The sequence below is a fragment of the Mytilus trossulus genome, chromosome 11 (assembly GCF_036588685.1).
Source record: "Mytilus trossulus isolate FHL-02 chromosome 11, PNRI_Mtr1.1.1.hap1, whole genome shotgun sequence".
In the NCBI taxonomy this organism is placed as follows: Eukaryota; Metazoa; Mollusca; class Bivalvia; order Mytilida; family Mytilidae; genus Mytilus; species Mytilus trossulus.
Window position 1 is genome coordinate 9503102 of NC_086383.1, and position 27612 is coordinate 9530713.

General features: G+C 32.6%; 1 protein-coding gene across 1 annotated transcript; it reads right to left on the reverse strand.

Moving 5' to 3' along the window:
• Positions 1–240: 240 nt before the first annotated feature.
• Positions 241–25639, reverse strand: LOC134690716 (60S ribosomal export protein NMD3-like). The gene is made up of 15 exons (XM_063550742.1): positions 25494–25639; positions 23859–23993; positions 23197–23293; positions 22204–22284; positions 18277–18405; positions 17312–17402; positions 16423–16501; positions 15387–15483; positions 13709–13826; positions 12812–12954; positions 10971–11086; positions 6003–6075; positions 3117–3226; positions 2161–2231; positions 241–1559 (listed from the first exon to the last, which is right to left on the reverse strand). Exons 1-15 carry the CDS (start codon positions 25535–25537, stop codon positions 1420–1422), a joined length of 1524 nt encoding a protein of 507 aa, XP_063406812.1. The 5' UTR covers positions 25538–25639; the 3' UTR covers positions 241–1419.
• Positions 25640–27612: the final 1973 nt, after the last annotated feature.

A 27612-nucleotide genomic window follows, 5' to 3' on the forward strand; every position in this document is an offset into this window, starting at 1 on the left:
GCATAACAATAGAGTGACATGTATTCCTGTGGACTTTGGCCTTGTGAGATAGCACACTAAAGAACAGATGTTAATTAAATGTCTTTAACAAGTCAGGATGGTATATTGCTACACAACATTTAAGATGTTATGATTTGATTTTTGGGTGTTAAGTATCCAAAAATCAATCAAATTAATCATTATCAAAACATAAAAAAATAATGGGGTTAATGTAGAAATATCAACATAACACAATGAAAATAAGATATAGAAGTTTATTACATATCTTTTGTTTGTACATGATATTATCAAGCTTGTTAAATTTATAATAAGACCATTGTAATTGTCCTCATTTAAGGAAACAATGAGGGACAGATTATAAAATACTATGGATTCAAAACAGGATTGTAATCTGAATGATATTTGATTGTGCAGTTTTGCCAAATTCTGAACACAGGCAGCTAGAAATTTTGTACTTAAATTAACATTAAAATTCATTATTGCTCACCAAAACTAGTCTTGAAAGAATAAAAATTAATTCACAGTATCACTAAATGATCATAATTTAAAAATAAATAACATTTAATGCATTAGAATCTTAAATAGTCAATTGCTTTATCTACAAGAAGAAAGAAATTAAGCTATGAAAGTTAAAAGTTTTATATTTGGTTTTTCGAAGATCAGTGGTCAGTACAAATCCCTCAAAATATTAAAACTGACAGCCTCAATATAGCCAATAGTTTTGAAATGGTGTAACACACTTTCAATCAATCACATAGGTTTCAAATACTAAACTTTCCATAACAAAAAACTTAAATCCGTAAAACAAAAGCTCTTCTTCAATATATGCAATAACATATATGTGTAATGTTAATAGGTGATTTAGAAGTAAAAACAGATACAAATCTTGAATCATTTATTAAGCTGATACTAAAGATAATGGGTCATAAACAAGTAAACATTTTAATCAGATAACAGTTATATGCTTTAACTATCAATAAATAGCAAAGGAAATGTATTATTGTTAGAATGTTGGGAAAAAACTTTACAAAACTGGTAATTTGTACAACCTTTATTATGTCAAGATTTTTGTTTTCGTTAACAAACTACTTCTATATCTTATGACTCCATGTTGATTTCACTGAGATATATATTCAAGCTCAATACAGATCAATAGATTCCTGGGTTTCTTAAAAGATTGAATCTTGATTTTTTCTTTTTCTTCAAATATTTGGGTTGAGAATACACAATTTTTCTGAAGTGTATTGATATGTAAACTAGTCCCTGACTCACAAACTCAACACATGTCCTTTAGAAATTCTAAACAGTTTGTGAGGTAATCAAACAGCTAATTTTTCACATCAATAACCTCTAAAGAATACCCATATTTTTTATCATATATTACAAAAAATATTTTTGTAACCAAAACAAATTAAAATATCAGTCCATCATCATGTCTGCTCCATCGGGCCCAGTAGCATCGGTAGAGATATGTAAATCATCAAGCATCTCTTGGAGACTGATCTGTGGACATTCTTCATCATCTGTGTCATCTGCATCAACTGCAAGCTTGTCAGCATCTGAAATGGTATTTTGTACTTTGTTAAAACTTTTGGATCTGGAGATTTGATACATGTATAATTTACCTGTTGTGTATTATGGTAGAAGTGTTCAATTTTATAGATAAGTTAGTTGTATACAACGAAAAAAAAACGTTTTGACATCAAGTGGAGAACATTATTTTAAGGAATATAGTACTGCCATCTAAAATTACCACATCTCCTCTTAATTATATTATTTATAATTTTGAAAGCAGCGAAGATTAGCCTCGATTTTGATGGAGCTGTGCTCAGTTTTAGTCTTCTAAGTTGTGTTTTGTTTACGTCTAGTGAATGTCTTCTGTTTGTTTTTCTCATTTTGTCAGTTTTATAGCAATACCACCATCTAAAATAAAAAAGTAGATGTGGTATGATTGCCAATGAGACAACTATCCACAAAAGACCAAAATGACACAAACATTAACAACTATAGGTCAACGTACTGCCTTCAACAATGAGCAAAGCCCATTCCGCATAGTCAGCTATAAAAGGCCCTGATAAGGCAATGTAAAACAATTCAAAAGAGAAAACAAACAGCCTTATTTATGTAAAAAAATGGAGAAAAACAAATAAGATTTTTTACCTTTATATATATCCACATTCTTTCTGAAAGCCTCATCTTCTTCTAGATCCTCAAGGAAGTCAGTATAATCTCTAAAATATTTAAAACAGGAAGTCAGTGATGAAAGCCAAAAGGTTCATGATCTATTACAAATTTAGGTGCATTTTATGGTAATCAAAAAGTAAAATCACAAAAACTATTGCAGCCAAAATAATATAACTAACACCTGAACCTTAAAGTTAACAAAGTTGATGACATAAAGTGGGATTACTATGATTCACTTCAAAATTATGAAGGCAACAAAATGTCAGTTGTTTAATCTAGATAGAGCAAACAGTATATGTATTGCTAAAGGCACTTATAAAAGAATATTCAGAAATTGATATGACTTATGTATAGACGACTTTAAAATTTCTGCACTTTCCTATATATTTTCTTAGTCACAATGCTCATACTATAATGTCACAGTAAGAAATAATTGTTCTATTGTGTCATTTAAGCTGATTGACCTCTTGTGAACCGGTGTTATGCATTCATAAAACTCAAATCCAGATTGGTCTGTTCGAGTTGTATGAAGTTTTATTTGAGTAAAATAGGTCTAACTCCTAATAAAAAGATTCTTTTAGTTTCATCCCTCTGTCACTCAAAACAAAATTACACTGGGTCAAACAGGTACATCAGTTATTCATAAAATATGTAAATTCAGGTAAAGCATGCACTAGTTGAAATTATAAATGTTTCAGTATCAAGAATTTGTCTGAAACTAGTGATGTCAGCACTCTGCAGCTAATACCCCTTGTATATGTGTTATAGTTGCTCCTGTGAAAATCGGTATTGAGACAATGACATTTTTATATTTTTGACTTTCTGCATAGATTTCAAAGAGACCTGGTGAATCCTGTATGCCTCCAAGCTTTGTTTGCTGGGGTTTGATACTGATTATAGCTGCCTTTATGAGAGAAAGATAATTTATGTACCTTTCATTGCTAGATGTATCTGCATGAAGGTCGTCATGGAGATGCTTTAGTTTCCATTTCCTCTTTTTATTTCTCGAATTCTTGTTTCCAAATATCTTTTTCACCAACATCTAAAAAATACAAAATAGTAACCTTGAACCTATAGCTATACAAATAAAAGCAAGAGATTCTACCCACAAGAATGGATGTTACATTAATAATTCATGCATTAAAGTTTAAGATTATTATGGTGACTTGAAAAACACCAGTACCACTCAGATTACAATTCTACCTTGACAGGTAAGTTTGTATCTAGCCTATAAAATACTTATTTAGCCTTGAGAATTGAAAGGTCAGTTTATCCCATTCATACAAAAGAAGTTGGTAAAATTGGCTTCATGCCATTTACCTTGTCCAAAATTAAGGTCACTTTATTGTTATTGTGATATTGTTAAAGTACAAAAGAACCCTATATTCTGACCAATGCTTAAACTTTGTGCATCTTGATTAAATTGTTTAAAATATGTTAATGTTGAATTTTAGGGGTTACTTTCGGCCTTTTTTTTACGTGTTAGTTTTCTTTTCAGATATAAAAAAAACTATCGGCTTGACTTTATAGAAATAGACTATGCTGGCAGGTTCTCTTGTTTTTTGTTTACACCAAATTCTAACGGATTATTAAATTTAGTTGCAAAATATTTAAAACGAGAGCTGAATTTTTTTTTTTATCTTTAAATGTGAATTGAAGGTTAAATAATTATAATGTGAATTAGAATGAAGAAAACATCTTGGTCCCCAAAAAAATCATCAATCAGGATATAAAATTCCAAATATTAATTTATAATACTAAAATAAGTTCATATAGGATTCCTTTTAAATTGAAATCTCAAGCCACTGTTTTGCATGTTTAGGTCATGTCCCAACAGAAAATCAATAAATATGACAGTACAATGTACTCTAAGCACAAACACATAAGGTCACTGTGAAATAGACATCTAGGGCAGGAGCAAACTGTCAGTTATACCAAACCAGTTTGACTAGTTTAAAACCAGTTTGACTAGATGTCTAGATTATTCTTGGAATAACAATGGTGTGGCCTATATTTTGACAATGTAAATAACATGAGGACCTGGATGGGTTTTTTTAATATCTGTATTCTTTAAAGTTTTAGGGCATTTTCTTTTAATAGCCTTGAAATAACTCATTCTGTAAAATTCTCATGAAAATGATTTTCCAATTTAGTCTTTCTGTAAGTGTTACAATATTATTTATCAATTATGTACATTGATCATGATTATATTATCAGTATTGCATTACAGTTACCTAAGTAACCCTTTATTTTGCACAGTTATTCTTTATACTTTTGCAATGCAGTAAATTATTCTCTATTCTTTATTTTGATGTTCATTTTCTCTATTCTCTATTATTTTTTGTTGCTATTACATGTATTCTCTATTCTGTAAACCCCATTCTGACCCTCATAGGTAAACTTCTTTTGTATGTATGGGATAAACTGACCTTTCAATACTCAAGGCTAAATAAGTATTTTATAGGCTAGATACAAACTTACCTGTCAAGGTAGAATTGTAATCTGAGTGGTACTGGTGTTTTTCAAGTCACCATAATAAACTGTTATCACAGACATGTGTCTCACCTTTTTGTTATTTTGATTATGCAAATATTGAAATCCAAATAGCAATACTCTAACATCTTACACAAGTTATGCAAATATTCAAAGTCAATGAACCATGACTGAGTTATATGGCTAAACAATCTCCATGTAAATGAGATATGCCAATGCTAAACAAATGCATACCAAATCCCATTGACTTATTATAAGTCTTTCCCTAATATAAATACTAACATTACCTTGTAAAGTTTCAAAGTCAATGGACCATGAAGAAGGGGTGGGGCTATATAATCTCCATGGAAACAATACTTGTAAATGCCAATAAATTTGCATACCATATATCATTAAATTAACATAAGCAGTTCATCTTAAACTGATATAATCACAAACTAATACATGTAAACTAAGATAAGTTTCAAAGTCATTAGACTGTGACTGAAGGGCTAGGCCAAATATTGTACATGGAAATGAGATGTGCCAAAGCTTATAAAACTGAATACCATTGGCCTACCACTAATGGTTCCCCTTGAACTAACCGAATCACAAACTAATACATGATTACTTAAGAGAAAAAAATTCAGTCAATAGACGCTGACTAAGGAGGCGGCGCCAAATTATTTCCATGGAAACGAGATATGCCAATGCTTATACAACTGCATACCAAATATCATTGACCTACCACTTTTGGTTCCCCATAAACTGACCTAATCACAAACTAATACATGTAAAATAAGCAAAAGTTTCGAAGTCAATAGACCATGACTGAGGGGGCAGGGCAAAATAATCTCCAAGGAAATGAGATGTGCCAATGCTTATACAACTGCATACCAAATATGATTGACCTACCACTTGCCGTTCACCATAAACTAGACCTAATCACAAACTTATACATTGTTGACGCCATCGCCATCCCAGACACCGGAAACAGCATACCTATGTCTTGCTTTTTGACTCTGACAAGGCGTGACAAAAATAAAACTAATTTTTCTTATCAAATGACATTTCACAAAAGAATGTATGTCATTGGGTAGCTGCCTCATTAGCAAATAATTCACATATATCCTTTAATTCATTAGTCCAAATAACTCTGGTTCCCTGTTGGAGTCAAGACCATCCCTGAGATAAATTTTCTAGCGTTGTTGGTTTGCTGTCTCACTGACATTTACCCCAGATTTCCCTTTATTCATAAACCTGTCTCAATGCCTCTACTTAACTGTGTGTTTTCTGCTTGGTCAAGATTATGATTTTCCCGTACTTATTGTGTTAATATAACTCACCACGTCTGGGATCTTGTCAGCCTTCATTTTGTCAAACTCTGCGTGATTCAGGTTACAGTTAGTAAAGTTAAACCTTCAAAGAACAAAATGCATGTTACTACCCATGCTCATGTAAATTAATGAAAAGTAGTTTTCAATCAATAGCTTTGTACTAACTAAATATACACTATATGTTTTGTCTTGTCATGGCCTTTTATTTTTTTGACTATATGGTATAGTATGGGTTTTGCTCATTGTTGAAGGCAGAACAGTGACCTATCATTAATAATAATCATTTGGTCACTGGTGAATAGTTTTGGCAATGAGACCATATCTTCTTATTTTTAAAGTTTACATGTAAAAACATTAGAGAAAACTACTGAACTTTCAATTTCTACAACTCTGTGCGTTCATTTTCAAAGATGATTTTTATATACCATTTTAAATATATATATGGTCTAATAAACTAGAGGCTCCAAAGAGCCTGTGTCGCTCACCTTGGTCTATGTGAATATTAAACAAAGGAAGCAGATGGATTCATGACAAAATTGTGTTTTGGTGATGGTGATGTGTTTGTAAATCTTACTTTACTAGTCTTGCTGCTTACATTTTATCTCTATCTATAATGAACTTGGCCCAGTAGTTTCAGTGGAAAATGTTAATAAAAATTTACAAATTTTATGAAAATTGTTAAAAATTGACTATAAAGGACAATAACTCCTTAGGGGGTCAATTGACAATTTCGGTCACGTTGACTTATTTGTAAATCTTACTTTGCTGAACATAATTGCTGTTTACAGTTTATCTTTATCTATAATAAAATTTAAGATAATAACCAAAAACAGCAAAATTTCCTAAAAATTACCGATTCAGGGGCAGCAACCCAACAATGGGTTGTCAAATTCATCTGAAAATTATAGGGCAGATACCCCGTGTTGGATTTGCTCTAAATGCTTTGGTTTTTGAGTTATAAGCCAAAAACTGCATTTTACCCCTATGTTCTATTTTTAGCTGTGGCGGCCATCTTGATTTGATAGTCGGGTCACCAGACACATTTTTAAAAATAGATACCCCAAAGATGATGATTGCCAAGTCTGGATTAATTTGGCCCAGTAGTTTCAGAGGAGAAGATTTTTGTAAAAGATAACTAAGATTTATGAACTAGAGGCTCTAAAGAGCCTGTGTCGCTCACCTTGGTACATTTGTATATGTGAATATTCAACAAAGGACACAGATGGATTCGTGACAAAATTGTGTTTTGGTGATGGTGATATGTTTGTAGATCTAACTTTACTGAACATTCTTGCTGCGTACATATATCCCCATCTATAATGATTGGCCCAGTAGTTTCAGTTAAAAGTGTTAGTAAAAATTTACAAATTTTATGAAAATTGTTAAAAATTGACTATCGATTCGTCTGAAATTTTCAGGGCAGATAGATCTTGACCTGATAAACAATTTAACCCATGCCAGTTTTGCTCTTAATGCTTTTGTTTTTGAGTTATAAGCCAAAAACTGCATTTTATCCCATGTTCTATTTTTAGCCATGGCAGCCATATTGGTAGGTTGACCAGGTCAACGGACACAATTTTTAAACTAGATACCCCAATGATGATTGTGGCCAAGTTTGGTTTAATATGGCACAGTAGTTTCAGAGGAGAAGATTTTTGTAAAAGATAACTAAGATTTACGAAAAATGGTTAAAAATTGACTATAAAGGGCAATAACTCCTAAAGGGGTCATTTGACCATTTCGGTAATGTTGACTTATTTGTAAATCTTATTTTGCTGAACATTATTGCTGTTTACAGTTTATCTCTATCTATAATATTTTTCAAGATAATAACCAAAAACAGCAAAATTTCCTTAAAATTACCAATTTAGGGGTAGCAACCCAACAACAGGTTGTTCGATTCATCTGAAATTTTCAGGGCAGATAGATCTTGACCTGATAAACAATTTTACCCCATGTCAGAATTGCTCTAAATGCTTTGGTTTTTGAGTTATAAGCCAAAAACTGCATTTTACCCCTATGTTTTATTTTTAGCCATGGCGGCCATCTTGGTAGGTTGACCGGGTCACCGGACACAATTTTTAAACTAGATACCCCAATGATGATTGTGGCCAAGTTTGGTTTAATATGGCGCAGTAGTTTCAGAGGAGAAGATTTTTGTAAAAGATAACTAAGATTTACGAAAAATGGTTAAAAATTGACTACAAAGGGCAATAACTCCTAAAGGGGTCATTTGACCATTTCGGTAATGTTGACTTATTTGTAAATCTTATTTTGCTGAACATTATTGCTGTTTACAGTTTATCTCTATCTATAATATTTTTCAAGATAATAACCAAAAACAGCAAAATTTCCCTAAAATTACCAATTTAGGGGTAGCAACCCAACAACAGGTTGTTCGATTCATCTGAAATTTTCAGGGCAGATAGATCTTGACCTGATAAACAATTTTACCCCTGTCAGAATTGCTCTAAATGCTTTGGTTTTTGAGTTATAAGCCAAAAACTGCATTTTACCCCTATGTTCTATTTTTAGCCATGGCGGCCATCTTGGTTGGTTGACCGGGTCACCGGACACAATTTTTAAACTAGATACCCCAATGATGATTGTGGCCAAGTTTGGTTTAATTTGGCCAAGTAGTTTCAGAGGAGAAGATTTTTGTAAAAGTTAACGCAGGACGACGACGGACGACGACGACGACGACGACGGACGACGACAGACGCCGGACGCAAAGTGATGAGAAAAGCTCACTTGGCCCTTCGGGCCAGGTGAGCTAAAAATGGTTAAAAATTGACTATAAAGGGCAATAACTCCTAAACAGGTCAACTGACCATTTCGGTCATGTTGACTTATTTGTAAATCCTACTTTACTTAACATTATTGCTGTTTACAGTTTATCTCTATCTATAACTAGAGGCTCTCAAGAGCCTGTGTCGCTCACCTGTTACTGTATTTACTGATGTCGGTCATCTTGGTTGGTAGGTGGGGTCATTAGACACTTTTTTTAAATAGATACCCTAGTAACGATTGTGGCCAAGTTTGGTTAAATTTGGCCCATAGTTTTAGAAAAGAAGATTTCTGTACAAGTTACAAAAATGACGAAAAGTTGTTCAATATTGAATATAAAGGGCAATAACTCCTTAAGGGGTCCTCTAACAATTTTGATCATGTTGACTTATTTGTAGATCTTACTTTGCTGAACATTATTGCTGTTTACAGTATATCTCTATCTATAATGGTATTCAAGATAATAACCAAAAACTGCAAAATTTCCTTAAAATTACCAATTTAAGGGCAGCAACCCAACAAGGAGTTGTCAGATTCATCTGATAATTTGTGAGGGAATAGATCTTATTCTGATGGACATTTAAATGTTGAAAGATTTTCCCTAAATATCTTAGTTTCAAAGATATAATTCAAAAACTGCATTATAACACTATGTTCTAATTTTAGCCATGTCGGCCATTTTGTTTGGTAGGCGGGGTCATCGGACACATTTTTTAAACTATATACCACAATGTTAATTGTGGCCAAGTTTAATTAAATTTGGCAATGAAGTTTCAGAGAAGAAGATTTTTGAACAAGTAACAAAAAATTACGAAAAGTTGTTAAAAATTGACTATAAAGGGCAATAACTCCTAAAGGGGTTGACTGACAATTTTGGTCATGTTGACTTATTTGTAGGTCTTACTTTGCTGAACATTATTGCTGTTTACAGTTTAACTCTATCTATAATAGTATTCAAGATAATAACCAAAAACTGCAAAATTTCCTTAAAATAACCAATTCAGGGGCAGCAACCCAACAACATGTTGTCAGATTTGTCTGAAAATTTCAGGACAGATAGATCTTGACCTGATCAACAATTTTACCCCATGTCAGATTTGCTCTAAATGTTTTGGTTTTAAAGATATAAGCCAAAATATACATTTTACCCCTGTGTTCTATTTTTAGCCATGGCGGCCATCTTGGTTGGATGGCCAGGTCACCGGACACATTTTTAAAACTAGATACCCCAAGGATGATTGTGGCCAAGTTTGGTTAAATTTGGCCCAGTAGTTTCAGAGGAGAAGATTTTTGTAAAAGTTTACGGACGACAGACGACGGACGACGGACGCCAAGTCAAGTGATGAGAAAAGCTCACTTGACCTTTCAGGTCAGGTGAGCTAAAAACAAGATAGATTGGTATCTCATTGACACTTTAAATAATGTCCTACATATGCATGTAATATTTGAGGTCACAGGCCTAAATTAATACTTTTAAAAGCCTGCAGATTCAAAAGTTTATTGTGAAGACAGAATCATGAAGCCATTAATTTATCAACCAATCAAAATGATGTAGAAGTCCTTGTTATATAATTGTGTTTTCCAGCGTTTCGTTTAGTATAGCGGGAAAATATTGTATTGACGGGTACGGGTGGTATGAATATGTACATGATATAATAGGGTCACACATAGTGACCAATGGGTATACTTTCTGGTAGTAAAGCATAGGGTCACTTTCTAGCTGTCATGCAACGAGTGAACACTCAACTTTAACTTTTGATGTACATGTATATACGTTGATATTTTTACTGCATTCAATTTGCCAGTAAACACATGTTTAAGGTGTAGGTCAGAGCACCTGACCCTGGAGATGGGATTGCGCACTTGGCATCCACTGACACAGGTTTCTAGAGAATTTTGGTCGATTATATCGTTTTATCTCTAGTTGTTCCTGGCCGGCCATGACCGTCTATGAAGGGGTGCATTTAGTCGGAAGTTTGATTTTGGTGTATTTAGGATAATACATACATTAGAATTGTATGATGTTTGAATATGCATTGTAATTGTAATAATGATGATAATAATATTTGTAAATATTTCTAATACAATCTAGTGTCCATCGAGCATGACGGGTTGTCGGCAAACTAAGATTATGTTTGCGTTGTTTATATTTGCCACAAGTATGTAGTTAATACTGCTTTATAAACTTACCCTAAAACTGAGTCTCCAGGATGCAGTAAATGACCTAGATGTGTTCTACAGAAATACTGCTGATCACTTAGTCCAGTACTGGTCACCTGATTCACACAAACGTTGGCTAAAACATGCTGTAAATCAAATAACACTGAAGAATTAGTTTTCCTAAACAACTTTTTGGAGGACAATATAAAAATAAGGAGATGTGGTATGCATGCCAATGAGACAACTATCCACCAAAATTCAAATGAAGTGAATGTAAGCAATTGTAGGCATCCCTACAGCCTTTTACAATAAGTAGAATCCACACTGTATGGTCGGGTTTTAAAGGCCATGACATGAAAATATGAAACAATTCAAACCTAGAGAAAAATAACGGCCTATTTTATAACAAAATAATTGGGGATGACTTCATATAAGTACTTCATTACAAAACCTTAATCACATAAAATAAATGAAGAATGTGTCCATGGGTTGCTGATGCCCCTGCTTGCATATAGCTTTATAAAGGGACATAACTCAAGAACAGTAAACGTGACTACTCAAATTTGTACTTTATCTGTGTTTTGTGGTAATAAGTAGTGTATGTTTCCTAACATTTTATTCAGGTAAAATTAAGTTAAAGATCTAAAAAAAAAAGCATTTTTTTTCCATTTGTAACTCTTGAACAATAAAAGTGATGCCATCAAAATTCAACCTTGATCTATGTTTTGTGGTAATTAGCACTGTACATAAGTTTCATAGAATTTGTTTTGGGCAAACTAAAGTTGGAGAAAGGACACCAATTTTTGGACAACCAAATGCTGGGACAGACAGATAGGCAGTGAAGGATACAGCTTGTACTGCCTCCTCCACTAAGGTGGGGGCCTATACATATCTATGAGATTATTAACAGAAATTTTGTATTACAAAGACATTGTTACAATTTAAATTCCACTTGCGAAGGGGAGATAAATCTTTCTAAATAGTTAAAATAGCATTAAATAAGTGAGTGAAAGCTAAACTGCATCGTGATTATCAGAAATAAATAAATTGTGCATTTTTTAAAAATATAACAAGAGCTTGTCTATGGACATGAATGTCCACCTCAAGCTTTGCAATGAAATTGGGACAAACAGAAAGACAAGAAGACAGGACAGACAGTCAAATGCCCTGTCTCCTATGGCAATATTTCTCATAGCAAACAAAGCTCAGTTGAAATAAGTTTATATATAAGGTTATATATATAGAAACAAGCTTAACAGAAGTTCGTTAAACAATCATTGAAAGCAAGGCTCATATTTCTCTTTCAAAGGGAATAATTCTAAATTTCTACATTAGAAGAAACAGTTTTATTTGGTTTGTCTATATCTGCCAGGGGAATTAACTCTAAATTCATACCTTATGAGAGACAGGAGTTTTATTTGGTTTGTCTTTATCTGCCAGGGGAGTTAACTCTAAATTCATACCTTATGAGAGACAGGAGTTCAATTTGGATTGTCTTTATCTGCCAGGGGAATTAACTCCAAATTCATACCTTATGAGAGACAGGAGTTTTATTTGGTTTGTCTTTATCTGCCAGGGGAGTTAACTCTAAATTCATACCTTATGAGAGACAGGAGTTCAATTTGGTTTGTCTTTATCTGCCAGGGGAATTAACTCCAAATTCATACCTTATGAGAGACAGGAGTTTTATTTGGTTTGTCTTTATCTGCCAGGGGAATTAACTCTAAATTCATACCTTATGAGAGACAGGAGTTTTATTTGGTTTGTCTTTATCTGCCAGGGGAATTAACTCTAAATTCATACCTTATGAGAGACAGGAGTTTTATTTGGTTTGTCTTTATCTGCCAGGGGAATTAACTCTAAATTCATACCTTATGAGACACAGGAGTTTTATTTGGTTTGTCTTTATCTGCCACTATTTCTACATCTATCACCATGAACTCGACCAGCTGTTTAGGTTCACACACATTAAGAAATGGATATCTCCAATACTGTTGACATTTTACTTCTGCCACTGAAATATAGGAAAAACCATATAAAAATATCTTGAAATAGTATTAATGAATTGGAATCTATGCTTACAAATTAAGGTGGTACATAACACAACAGGAAGATAACTCTGTAAAAATCAGCAGAACATTTTAATCATTATTTACTTTTGAAAATATCAAAAAATCTGAAAAGTGTATGATTCATGTTTTTTTAAATTTTATATTTTCATCAAAGCAAAGGATCAAAGCAAATATTTTGTCAAAATTTGATGAAAATTAAAAAGCCAATTTAATTTTAGTTAAGTTCATGTATGCATGGGTATCAGTTTTAGTGGTGTAAGGAATTTTTATATATTATTGATTTCATTGCTTTAACCAAATTCCCCATTCTGTAGGAAATATTGTTTCATCTGAACTTTTTAAGGGTTAAATTGGCCCTAAGATTTGGATGATTTTTTCTAATTAGACCAAAACTCTAAGTTTTACCTACAATAGTTGCAATATTACTATTCATTAAAATAACTTTTTTTGGCACATTACATTAAAAATGATTAATTGATGCCCATTAATTATAGGTAAGATTGTTCAATAATTCTTAACAAGTTTGTTAACACTAGCCTGATATAATTCTTTATGGATATGAGCACAGATTCAAAGATGTACTATTCCACTTGGGATTACATTGATTAAAAGGGCCAAGCCCAAACAAATTTAGGTTGGGATGAAGTATTTTTTTGTTATCGTTTTCCAAACCCCTTTCAGAGTTCCTTTACTTACCTTGAAGTGAAGTAGGATCTATAACATGTATTGTGTTGGTAACTTTATAACACAAACTCAGTGGGTTAATGTTTCCAAGTGTCTGAGCTAACTTCGGAGGCAGGCACACAATATTATCCTGTTAATTAAAATGAATACATTTGTACTATACAACTACAGATTGATATGACTAAGAATTTTAAGTTTTTCTTACCCTTTATACTGTGGAATCATTATTATTCATTGGATACCAATTTTCATGGGTTTCAAGGATACAGGTTAAATCACAAATTCAAATGTTCAACCAATAACATATTTTCAATAGGCCTTTTATACAGAGATTGGCAAAACCACGAAATCAAATATCCCCAAACATGAAAGTTTTTCGGCACAAAAATTGATACCCATGAAAATAAATGAATCCACAGTCATTCTGTCTTTATTAACCCTTAGACTGCTGCATTGATTTCTATTGTACTTTTGTGTAATGCTGAGTAAAATTTTAATCACTGATGAAATAAACATGTTCACTTACAATTGCTGTATCTTTGTAAATATTGAATATTCATCAATAAAAGTTATATAAAAAAGTATTGTTAGATTCTGTATTTTTAATTTATTTTATTTTTGTGTGAGTCTCTGGTCATGTTTTACCTGTACTGGTGCGAAAATAGGTAAACAAAGGTAAACTTATTTTTTCATGTTTTATTAAACGATCCATCAATGTAAAAGTATCCATGACTTCAGAATTGAACCAATATAGTTTTAAATATCTTTTATGAACTAAGTTCCATTGTGATTATCAAAAAATAAAAGTTTCTTCTCAGACCAACGGCCTTTTTGATGCAAATATTTTCCAGTATTTTCCTCCAACTTTCACTGCGCCGACTTTTACTTCCATGTACAAATATATTTACACGACAAGTTCATTTTTAAAGCTTTCATCAATATATAATCTTGACAAACTTAAAGTTCGGGTCTATCGATGTTAGTCAATATTGATTCACATTTGAAAGGCGAAATGATAAACATCGCAAATCCTGTTTCATGTCATCCATTTTGAACAATGTCTGGGAATCCCGTAATTCTCGCTTTAAAAGTCTTCTGTTTGCAGTTTTGATAGAATACTTCCATTTCTGTCTATTATATCTTCGGTTCTCGTCCAAATCCTTTTAATCGTCCGCCGCTGTTAAATCGTTATCATTGAAATACTTCTGAACGTGTTGGCCATTTCTCCAAACAATGTCCGCCATTTTGTCACTTTTTTCATCAAAAATTTTCACTTTCGGTTTATCGCTTATACCTGATTAAAAGTCAAGAGACACTCGAAAGAACGCAGATTTTAAGCCAATCAAAATCCATACAAGTCGAAACTGCCGCAATCTCATGAATATTGACTCCGCCCATTCCATGGTAACTGTGTAAACAAACGAGTACGGAAAACGACTATAGTCGCCAGTAGCAGTAGCGGACTGTCTTATCGGAACGACAATAGTCGCGCGTAGCAGTCTAAGGGTTAAACCAATAAATGAGTTCATAACAACAACAAAAAACAAATAATTAGTAAGGGTTCTGCAAAACCCAGTGTAGCGTTACCTGCAGACTGTATGTAATGTTAAATGGGAGAACTGTAAGCAAACTTCTTAATTTCAAAATAGGTAAACTTTCTAACTCTCTTATAAAAGATTCAATTTCTTACCTTACAAATAGGTATGATCTCCACAGAGAAGGTGTGTTTATAATTAAACGTGTTATTGTGGATATCATGGGATATCAATTCCTCTGCCGTCTGTGTTCTGAAATAAAACATCTGAGTTACAAATAGAGAAGGTGTGTATACAAACCCTGGATAAAATATACTATTTTTCTTTATATATATGATATCTTATTAAACTCTTTTTCCTGAGATTTGTCAAATATTACAAAACCAAGGGATATTTTTAACTTGTAAACTAGCACTGGTATTTGAGATTCATGATAAAAAGAAAATTAAAAAAATGAGTTACCTCCATAAAGAAAACAGATGGTTTTTAAAAGTGCTGACCATTGAGAACTTCACAGTGAAAATGGACACCCTCATCGTGTAATTTTTTTTTAATTGAACAAAGTGTTTTCCCTACTCCTTTCAAAGTATCAAAGTTTCAATTGATATTGCATCTGAGATTCCCCTTTATCCAACTTTTTAAAACGATATCTATAAATATATATTGAATAGGTGTTTATGGTGCATCCATTTTTCTTCTGAGCAAAAATTCTGTTTTTTTTTTTTATTTAAACTGTTTCTCTCCCTGAAACACTTATCCATTCCTTTTTTTTCAAATTTTGAAACTGAGATAGAGTGGATTCAAGAATGTTCATAGAATACCAATTCCGTGTACAGAAAAACAACTATTAAATGAGCAAGGAATTATACAAATTTTCTATAGGAATGAGTGCAGACTTTGTCAAAACCAGGATTTTAAACATCTACAAATAAGTAAGTTTTCCTCAAACCATGAAATTGGTACCCACCAAAAATAAATGAATGTACAGTAAGGGCTGTTCCAGAAAATACTATGTCCCCCCAGGGAAGGCAATTTTTTTAAATATTATGTGGGTGGTTGTATTTGAAATACCAAAATGCAAAGGGAGTGCTGTTCTAATTAAATTTTATTTCTGTGGGTGGTGGGGGTTAAAAAAAGTGCCGTCCCTGTGGAGGGGAAATAGTATTTTCTGGAACAGCCCTAATAACAAACCTGCATGGTACGACTGTGTTGAGGAAGTCTACCAACTTTCTAGCATCCTGTGGTTGTATGTAGAAGAAGTCTAAACCCTCTAAAAAATAAATGTTACAAATTAGTCATTGTTGTTTCCAAACCTAGGGGAAGTCCACTAACCTCTATATTCTAAATAAACTCATTCTTGAATATTCTTGAATCCACTGTCCACCATTTCCACTAACCTCTATATTCTAAATAGTTTCATTCTTTCTATTTTCAATTGGTTTCTTAGTTTCTTTTGTTATATCTTAAAACATTTTCTTTAAATTTTTTTATTTGGTTTTCTATTGGTTTTCTTAATTTCTTTAGATGGACAGACAGTAAAGGTGTTTACTATCATACACTCTCTTCTGGAAGCAGAGTTGTAAAAATATGACTCAATGAGTTACAATTGTCTTTTAAACATCTATAGAAAGAGGAAAGATCATATTTACATATTATAAACATATATAGGAAGATGTGGTGTGAGTGCCAATGAGACAACTCTCCATCCAAGTAACAATTTAAAAAGTAAACCATTATAGGTTAAAGTACGGCCTTCAACACAGTGCCTTGGCTCACACCGAACAACAAGCTATAAAGGGCCCCAAAATTACTAGTGTAAAACCATTCAAACGGGAAAACCAACGGTCTTATCTATATAAACAAAACGAGAAACGAGAAACACGTATATATTACATAAACAAATGACAACTACTGTACATCAGATGTATGTATATTTCAAAGTTATTGACCTAACATGCTGAGGTGGTCTCATTAGCACTCATGCCACACTATTCTTATTTCTATAGTTGGTATAGTTACCATGGCATGGTTTAATGTTGACTGTGTGTTATTGACCTAGCAAGCTAATAGATATAGTTACCATGGCATGGTTTAATGTTGACTGTGTTCACATGGGCCTTGTGCTTCATAATAATCTGCTCTAGATAGTAAAATGTCTTCTTGTGCTTTGTCTGAAAAGTATACAAAAGTATAAATCAATATGTAAAACAGTTTTTCTTATATAATACAAAAAATATTCAATATTAAAATGCAGAATCCAGAAATAAATTCAAGTATTTAATAAATGAATTAATTGCTTTTCCCCATTTCCTGCAAGACTGGTGACCTCTATAACATGAATAAATGATTTAATGCCGGATATTTCAGAAATACTTTTCCCCACTCCACCATTCACTTATTGCAATGTCTTACTTTTAGCATATTATTGACAAACTTTCACAAATATAATTTCACTATCAGTACTGACTTTTGTAAAGAAGTGTAGTTTGATACTAAATGACTTCTTTCTTCTTAGGGGAAACTGACAAAGCAGTCTGTACAGAATTCTTCTTTTTTCCTGTTTGTACATGAAAGATCTGTCTCAACTGTCCCACCATTTTCCACTGCCCAATATTCATGGTAAATACACCCCCAGTTTTGCAATCATTGTTACAAAAGTAGCTTCATTTTTCTGTTGGATGTTATATTCAGTCACTTCTGATTGCCAAGTATGAAAAACATATTTTAGAAAAGCAGGTGCATTTTTTTTACCTTCTGTCTGATTTGTACACAGGCTCTACAGAAATCTTAAGCCTCGACTCTGTGGCAATCGTCACACATGTGATTCTTGACAATAAATTTAACTTTACCTTCTGTCTGATTTGTACACAGGCTCTCCAGAAATCTTTAGCCACCACTCTGTGGCAATCGTCGCACATGTGATTCTTGACAATAAATTTAACTTTACCTTCTGTCTGATTTGTACACAGGCTCTCCAGAAATCTTTAGCCTCCACTCTGTGGCAATCGTCACACATGTGATTCTTGACAATAAATTTAACTTTACCTTCTGTCTGATTTGTACACAGGCTCTCCAGAAATCTTTAGCCTCCACTCTGTGGCAATCGTCACACATGTGATTCTTGACAATAAATTCCACAACAAACACCTGCTGTAAAACTGCTCCATTGAGAACCTTAAATAAAACAAACATATATAATGTTGGTGATCCAGAAATAATTGTATGTTTCCTACTGTCTTGATGAGTTGTTTATTTCTGTGTCATATGGTCTCTTGTGAAGAGTACTTGTTGTCTCAATGGCTAGCATATAACATGATCTTTTTGGTATTACATGTATTTCAATCAAAAATATGAAGAAAGTTAATGAATTTTTGTTTTTGATTTTACCGTAGGTCAATACTGTGGATAAATGACCAAATAATTTTATATTAATGAAAATTTAACATGTTTAATCAAAGAGCAGAATGCTCTGAGGGATACGATTGCCATAGTTTTCATTGACACATGTATAGCAGTTCTGCCAAATTTTCATTAAACAAATGCATGAGATTTGGCCAAAATTCAAAAGATCAAAGAGGAAAGAAATAGATCCAAGAATACTGTTGCAAAAAAAGCATGAACATGCGCGAGTCTCAAGCATTTTTGGCCGGTAACCCTGGTACAGCTGGATAGTATTATTCTCTAAACTAATTCAACTGCACATGCAAAATGTAACAATCTGAATAGTCACTCAACTTAAAGAATAGCCAATCCCCGTTACAAGTGTATGAGCCATGTACTTATTGTGTTTTATCGAATTATAGTTATCCTGTACCATTGTAAACTCGTACCATTAAAAAAAAAACTTGTACCAATGCAAACTCGTACCATTGCTAACTCGTACCAACTTATTTAAATGCATTCAAATGGTGTTAAATGATGAATATACATGATATACGTTACTTTCACCCAATACCTCTTAAGTCTGTAAAATGTATATAATTTGAAAGTACAATGACCAATTTGTAGCTTATGTTCCTTGTATATTGGATAAAATACTGTGGCAGATGTAGATAATTAAGGTATATACAGTTTCACCCGAAGAAAATTTTTCATGAATAATTAAATCTTAGCAGTTAGTCAAAATGATTGCCAAAATTATTTTTACTGTCTATAAATAAATGTAACAATGAAATTTAACTGATTCCTGTTAAGGGGGTCCGCATTTTCCCCGCAAAAAAAGCACATGGCTTTCAACAATTGTAAACATAGCATTCAATTTGTGATCATGGATTACAGCTTTAATTAACTTAAATTGGATATATACATATTCAACATGTTCAATTTTAATAAGGTACAGTTAAAGCAATGTTTCAACTTTCCTCTGGATTAAGTTCTACAGTGGCGGATCCAGAACTTTTCCTAAGGGGGAGCCCGCTGACTGACCTAAGAGGGGACCCGCTGACTGACCTAAGAGGGGGCCCGCTCCAGTCATGCTTCAATGATTCTCTTTATTATCAACCAAATTTTTTCCACAAAAAAAAGGGGGGCTGGATCCGCCTATGTTCTAGTTTGAAAGATCAGTTAAAACATTAATGCTTTAAAACATTCTTTATTTTTGTCTAAGTTTTCATTTAACTCCTGTGTAAAATTCAAGTAATTCAACTTTATTTCTATTATGTTTACAAACAGAAACCCATAAAACATCATATTTTTTATATATTTTTCTGAATGTTACGACTTCCCAGTAGTACAAGTTAACTTTTTTGGTTCCAATGCCGTGGTACGAGTTAACTTGCTTCCGTATCTTATCACCGTAATTCTAGGAGGAACCCTAAACTGGACCCCTATTGTGTTCACTTATCGCTTCACTGACCTTCGATGCGAAGCTATATATAGAACGGCGGACCAGTTTAGGAGGAACCCCATTTCTTACTCTTTAATTATTGAAGTTCCTTTGGATCAGAGGGCATGACTCCTTTCCGTACACACTCCTCTGTTTCCATTGAGATCGTTCTTAATATAATACGACGTTTACCGGCATTAACGAGTTAATTCTTCTTGGCGAATACTTCGAAAAGGGAGACAACTCGAAACGATAACATGGAAGATTCCATTTCTGCTGAAGGGGTGTTATAGGTAATTTTTACGATGAAACATTTATTTTAATTTAAATTATGCATGTGATTTAAAATTATGCAACAACAATAGCCCTCCATATGCAGGCAGACATAGAAAGAATCCCATGAGTTTCAAATTAATCAATGAAGCGGGGAATCACTCAATCTGATACCCCTTGAAATCAGGAAAACTACACGCATGTGGGGTCTCACTAATTAGCGACAAAAAGCGTCAAGAAGCGACAAGAAGAAAAATAATAAGTGACAAAAAGCAACAAGAAGCTATTTAGCGACAAGAATACATTTTGTTATCACATACATTTAGGATTATATTGAAAGATGAAGAAATAAAAAAAATTCGATGAGGAGATTGTGTACTTTTTATTATCATATTGATAGATGTAGAAATTAAACATGTGTAAGAGCAAAGGAAATGTAAACGCTATAAAATGAAAATAAAAACAAAGATTTGTCACCTTCCTTTTGAAGGATTTAATAAAACAAAAACATGAAATATTATTTCCTTCCTAACTGTACAATTAATTTTTCCTGATAGGACCAACATTAGCTGTGGCTTCACTCTAAGGTAATACACAATTAAGAGCAACAAATGAGATTAACTAGGTGCGTGTCCTTTATTTTATTGCAACAATAACATCCATTAACACCTTCATCAATTACACGCACCAGAATATAAAATTATTGTACCGAATAGTGAACACCTGTTGAAAACTCAAGATTGTCATCAGTTTCCTTTAATCTTCAATCTATATGCATAAACATGATAAATATCGTTAAATGAGACAATACACTAAATAAAATGATGAAAAATATTCACATTTTAATTATGTTTTCCTCTTGTTTGATTTCAGTTCTTAATTTGTATTTCACAATTTGTGTATGTATTTTCTGGACAATTATGCACAAATAATGCATTTTGCAAGTTAATTATATATTGTACAAAAATGGATTTAAAAACAAATAAAAAGACAAAATATACTTCCTGTGATACCTTATAAAATATCATGTAAATAAATGTAGCAATTGAATTAGATTTACAAGTTTCATTTTTCCCCTATCAAAATTAACTTTCCTGTCGTTGAAATTGTTTTCTTTTGCATATTTTTTTAATATTCATTTCGAATGAGTAATATAAATAAAAAAAATGTTTTCTTGTCGCTAAATAGTTTCTTGTTGCTAATATTATTCTTCTTGTCGCTTCTTGACGCTTTTTGTCTCTACAATTCTTTTTGTCTTTAATTAGTGAGACCACGCATGGACATTAATACATAAACAAACCGCGACTTGCGATTTGGAACAAGAACGTTTATTAAATGATATGATGAATGGTTCTCCATTTCTTTATGAGAGTACAGTATCAAATATCAGTTTCATAACGGTAAAATATAGAAATACTCCACTTCAGTTCTTGTGACAGAAATAGAATTATCGATCGGCTTTCAGAGAACTCTCGCAAGTTATCAAAATTTGGGAATTCCCTCTGACGTGTTTCTAAATTTATAAAAACACTAAATATAAATACTGTTTAATTCTGATTTTCCGTATTGTTAAATACACGCATACAAGTCAAGGAAAATATCACACATGAAGATTATGAGTAAAACATTACAGGAAAGTTGTTTATGTTCAATTGTTTTGCTTGTTTTTACCTTTTAAAGCAAGACAATCATAAGAATCTGAGATGTTGCCGAATGTTTAGAATAAAACGAATGACGTGAGGGAGTGTGTCATAGGGTCAATGGTAAAAGTCTACAGATTGCTTGACAGCAATCGTATCCCAAAAAACCACTTCTAATTTAATTTAGTTTTAATTCTCTGTAAATAAGATATATTGGAACTTAGTTTAACAAACCTCTTTCTGTACTGTCAATTTAGTTTTAATTCTCTGTGAATGAGGTTCTGTCCAAACAAATCCTGCATCTATCAGTCTAACCTGAAACAGATAAAAGTATAAATTCATATTCAGCACTGGAACTAGTAATTATGAAGTTGTCTTGGTAAATAGCTGACATTTGCCTTTAGGGGGCCAGTGAGTTCATTATATCAGTCACAAAGATGACACGGTGCATGATATCTACTGTAATGTAATAGTGCTGGCCTCCCTAACTGATGGTTCCAAGAATGCTCAGGCCACACTTAAAAATATTTTGGTTCTATTTCAGAAATGTCGAGTTTGTTTTAAGGATTACAATAGTTATATAGGTTACTTAAGGTAACAATTATATGTCATTGGAGAGATAATTCAAGTGGGAACATATTTATCCAGGTCACAAAGTAAGTAAAAGTCTTAGAAAAAATTTACAATAATAATTTGAAGCATTGTCGCAAATTAGCTTCCTCCCTTGTGTTTTTTTAGTGGTTCGTATGGATAGTAACCCTGCAATTGTAACAAGCCCCTGTGCCTAGACTATTTTTGTTTTTATTTAAGAATTGAATGCTTCTTTTTGTAAATTTATTGGGGTGTAAAAGCGTTGACCGAAGTACATTTTGTATGAAGCGCGGAACGGTCAACGCTTTTACAACCCTATACAGTTACAAAAAGAAGCATTCAATACTTATAATTACATTTTTTTGCTATGATCATGAAAACACGAATTTTATAAATTTTGTATATTGTTCACCTGTGCACTTTATTGTGGGACCACGTGCTTTCATGAATGAAAAGTTTTATTGAGTGATGCAATTGCTTACGGAATAACAAGTGATGTGCCCTTAGCCAATCAAAATAAAGTATAACAATGAAACATACATCTAGTGTAATTATTATTATACCAAACAAGGCAGACATATGTGTATCTTTGTTTTGTATATTAATCAAGGCAATATTATGAGTTGCAACACTTACAGTCTTGAGTCCACCACCAAGTTTCTTCAGACAAACAGATAACAGCTCTCTAGATTCTAGCTGTGCAGCCACCCAGTGGTTAGGAGGTTGTAGATATCTACAAGACATGACACATTATAGCATTCGGTGAATTTGTTTATTTTGTGTATAACTAGTTTTGTAAATTCAGAAAAAAATGGTGTTTTTTTTATATTATTGATATTTGTAATTTAGTTTGAATATATTTACAAGTCCTTAGAAAATTTTTATGTTGGTTTTTCTTGAACTTGATCAATGAAGACTCCTTTGGCAAAGTTTCATAAAATTCTATGAATTAAAAAATATACCCCAGACTGTAACTTTTATCATGATTGTTAACTACAAAAAAGTGATAAAAGTAATATATATTTCCAAAATATTGTTTCAAATACTGGTTTTTTTCATCATTGTTCATAATTCAAAATGAGCTTCTGTTGATGGTAAGTCACATTCCATGAAGGTTTCTTAGTTATTAATGTCTGGAAACTTTAACATTTTCCTAAGGCATTGTAAGGTCTCACTTCCCCCAAACATATTGCAGTTTAGTTATTTATCTACCAAAATACAAAAAAAACAAATTTATACTTATTTAGGACCTAAGCTGCTGGATAATAGACCACTATAGACATCAATACAATACAAACCTTTCACAATTTCTACAGAAGTACAACACACCCTGTTTAGGAATACCTTCTGTTATATCAACTTGTGTTCTAAGACAAGCTACACACATGTTGGAAGGATTTGGTTCTATCTGGGTCCCACATTGACAACATAATCTGCAACAAAAAATGAAACTTCATATGTTTCTTCATTAATATACTTAAATAACAATGAATAAAGGTCTTTTAAATAAATCTAAATGATGCAGGAGTAAGTTACATAGTGTATTCTGGATTTTGTCTAATGCTTAGTTCGTTTATATGTGTGTTACAATTTAATGTTGTGTCGTTGTTCTCTTATATTTAATGTGTTACCTTCAGTTTTAGTTTGTAACCCAGATTTGTTTTTTTCTATTGATTTATTAGTTTTGAACAGAGATATACAGTTTTACTACTGTTGCCTTTATTTAATACCAACATTGAACCTTTAAAGTTCACACTGTTACATTGTCAGCATCCCCCTCCTCCTTTTCTAGCAATAAAATTTCAGAGAATTTTTTTTTTGTAGCTGTCAATATTTGCAACTTTTTAATTCAGGACGAATATTTACTTGCATTACACTTATTGACTCATTGAAGTCATTATTTGTCTTAAATCAAAGGGAGAAAAATAAAGACCAAGATGATAGAGTCAAAAGCAAATTTAGACTTATTTATGTCTGAGCTCTGACTGGCAGTGACTGCTGGCATGGTACTAATTCAAGTTAACAATGGTTAAAGCAAACATAAGAAGTGAAATCAAATAAAATAAATCGGTTCAAACTATTAAAAAAGAAAGTTTTTGCTGTTTTCCAATAATTTTGACATGTGTAATCATGAGACAGGAAATGTTCCCCCAAAATAGTACCGATTACAAGCTTTATTTAAATTCTTTCAGTTGCTCTTACTTATCAGGATATCATACCAAAGATTTTGTAACCTTAACATGCTTTATAGTTCGGGGGAAAAATAAACTCAAGCTTCAAAAATTGGTAAAATGAAAATATTTCATTAATGAAAGCACGAATATATATATATGTTACTTATGAATATAATTATATATATGTTACTTATACGTCCTTGATAAAAGTTGGCTAGGTACTAAACCAGTCTATTAAAATGCTACTAAACCAATCTAAGGTAGTATCTGAAAGTCTCTGGGTCTAATGAAGTCCAAATAATTATGACGTCTGGCAAGGCTATTTTACTTTTTTTCTAAGACAACCCAGAAAAAATAAAAATAGCCTGGCTTGACAGATGTCATAATTATTTGGACTAGATCTAATGTACACAGAGCAGCAGAGGGTTCCAGGGGTTTGTCCGGACCCCCCCTTTAAACAAATAAGCACTGTTAAAGTCGACACTATTGGAATTGTAGCTGTTAGTGAAACATTGAGTATGATTGTATCCCAGTCTGCTACGGGTCTGCAGAGGAGTTATTCTGTACCTTTTCTGATTTTCTTACTTGATCACCTCTAGAGACAAAATCGGTAAATTACTGTGTACAACGAATTTTTAACAGGGAAAACCCTATAAAGATCTAAGAAAGCTCAACAAACATCACTTCAGTTTACAACAGAACCCAATGTCAATGATCAAGTAAAATATTGATCTTGAGACTTTCTGACAATTATCTTACATAAATCCGGTAGTACCCGGTTTACTTTCAAACGTGTATTCCATTACGATAAACTCTAAACAGTTGTTTAGATATTAAATCTGTGACCATGTGGTGAAATCGAAATGACGTTTGACCGGAAATTCTTTGAAAAGAGTAAATTTCAAATCGAAAAACGGTGATTTAATTTCCGTGTCTGTCGCTTTCGTGAATATATATATGTTCCAGACCGTATGAGTATTTGGACCGTACGCGTACGGTCCAAATACGCGTACGGTCTGCTAATATTAAGAAGTTGGTCACGTTTATCAGATACCAAAATAGGATTCACGCATATCCAATTTAGTGTCATTCTCTCCCCCCCCCCCCACTTTGTTCATTCCAAATACTATAAAAACTTGAAAAAATCGACTTGGCGGTTAATTCCTCATTTGGTGACTAATTTGTGGTCATTTGTTAAATTAAAATGAAATTAAATTTTTCTAAGATATGAACTATTATATCAGCACTTGGCGGATCCAGACCTTTTCATGAGGGGGGATTTTCATAAGGTGGTGGGGACACTGACTGACCTAAGCGGGGGGTCCGCTCCAGTCATGCTTCACTGTTTTCCTATATAACCAACCTAGTCAGTTTTCCCACGAAATGCGGGAGGGAGACTGGGCCTCAGGCCCCCTCCCATGATTCGGCTATGGTAATCAAATTAATAAAGAAATATACATTGTATATATAATAAACTTACTGTCAAAGTTGGTCAGACGGCAAACAGTTTTAATTGAGTTTGCGTTATAATTTATTGTTTAAAGGTTAGACCTACTATATATAGTATATAAATAGTCATTTTGTCTACGTATATCATTTGCTTGTGTTACTGGTATAACGAAAGCTCATATAATAGTTAGTGCTATACACTGAATATCTTTTCAAGAAAAGGATATATTCATGTTTTAAATCTAGCTATTTATTCCATATGTTTAGCTTTTGTTCTTGTTTTTAATTGTGTGCTGTTATGCTATGATTGAAGGCCAAATGTAACCAGATTGTAGTCTTATCATGGAACAGAAGTCCCTTCATAATATAAGTTCCAAAAGGAAAAAGTATTCTGGAATATTATTTCCAATTCCACAGGAATTAATATTACAGTATATGTTCCTAACGGAAGGCAGCACTCGCACCCGCAAAGTGGAAAGGGATTAATATAAGTTGCAAAACTTGTTTCCCAATCCACTATAAAATAAATATGTTTAAACTAACAAAAGGTATAGAATATGTATTCCAACAGGAATAGATATTATGACAATGTTTATAACAAAGTTGTCATTGGAACTTCTGTTAGGTGGAACAAATACACGATGACAGTGCCAGCTTCGTGGGTTAACTTGAGTTTTTATAAATCAAGGTACTTTTTTTATGAAGTTTCATTTTAACTTGTAACGTAATACACATGTTCCCTATGATGACTCTGATATGATATTTCTAATTTAAGGTAGATGGCGTGTCTAAATTATAATCTATAGAACTTTTAAATAATTTCCTAAAATGAAGTTTATATCATGCTTTTTAAACAAAATTTAAAAAGAGTATGGGTCACTGGGCTTATTTCACGCTACACGGTGTTCATAATTGACAGATTTTGTATAGATTATGCAGTGGAAACCCAATTTTCTGCAATAAAGCGTAAACTACACCATAGAATTTTGAGATTTTGAGATTTGCAGATTCTATTAAAGATCTTGACCTTGTTTTCTGTTTTTTTCTTCCCCAAAATCAAAATGGAGGTAGACACCCTATCTACCTTACATTTACTTAATCTTAAATTCTTTATTTTTTTTATTCATTTATTTATCCAAATTTTTGCTTTTTAAATTTTTGTGTTTATTAAACTTTCTTTATCATTCTAAATTATTTCAATTACCACATGGTAAAAATATTTAATGCCCAAAAAGGCGCAAGCCAGGGCCGACCGTGCAAGGGCTGTAAAGCCAGTCAAGGTCGTTAAAAACTTCCATTTGGTGTCTACCTTAAAAGTAAAATTATAGTTTTGACGCCCAATTTAACGATCAATTGAACTTATATGGGTCGTTTAAAAAAAATGTCGAACTTTGAAAATAATAAATTTATTAAAAGTTATTTATACAAA

Bases quoted from the DNA above. Each gene is read 5' to 3' on its own strand.
- LOC134690716 (XM_063550742.1), bottom strand. From the start codon at position 25,537: ATGGAATACACGTTTGAAAGTAAACCGGGTACTACCGGATTTAT. The intron at 22,285-23,196 runs GTAAGTGTTGCA...TATCTGTTTCAG, and splicing joins TTGGTGGTGGACTCAAGACT to GTTAGACTGATAGATGCAGG. The intron at 15,484-16,422 runs GTTTGTTATTAG...GTTTTATTTCAG, and splicing joins AACACAGTCGTACCATGCAG to AACACAGACGGCAGAGGAAT.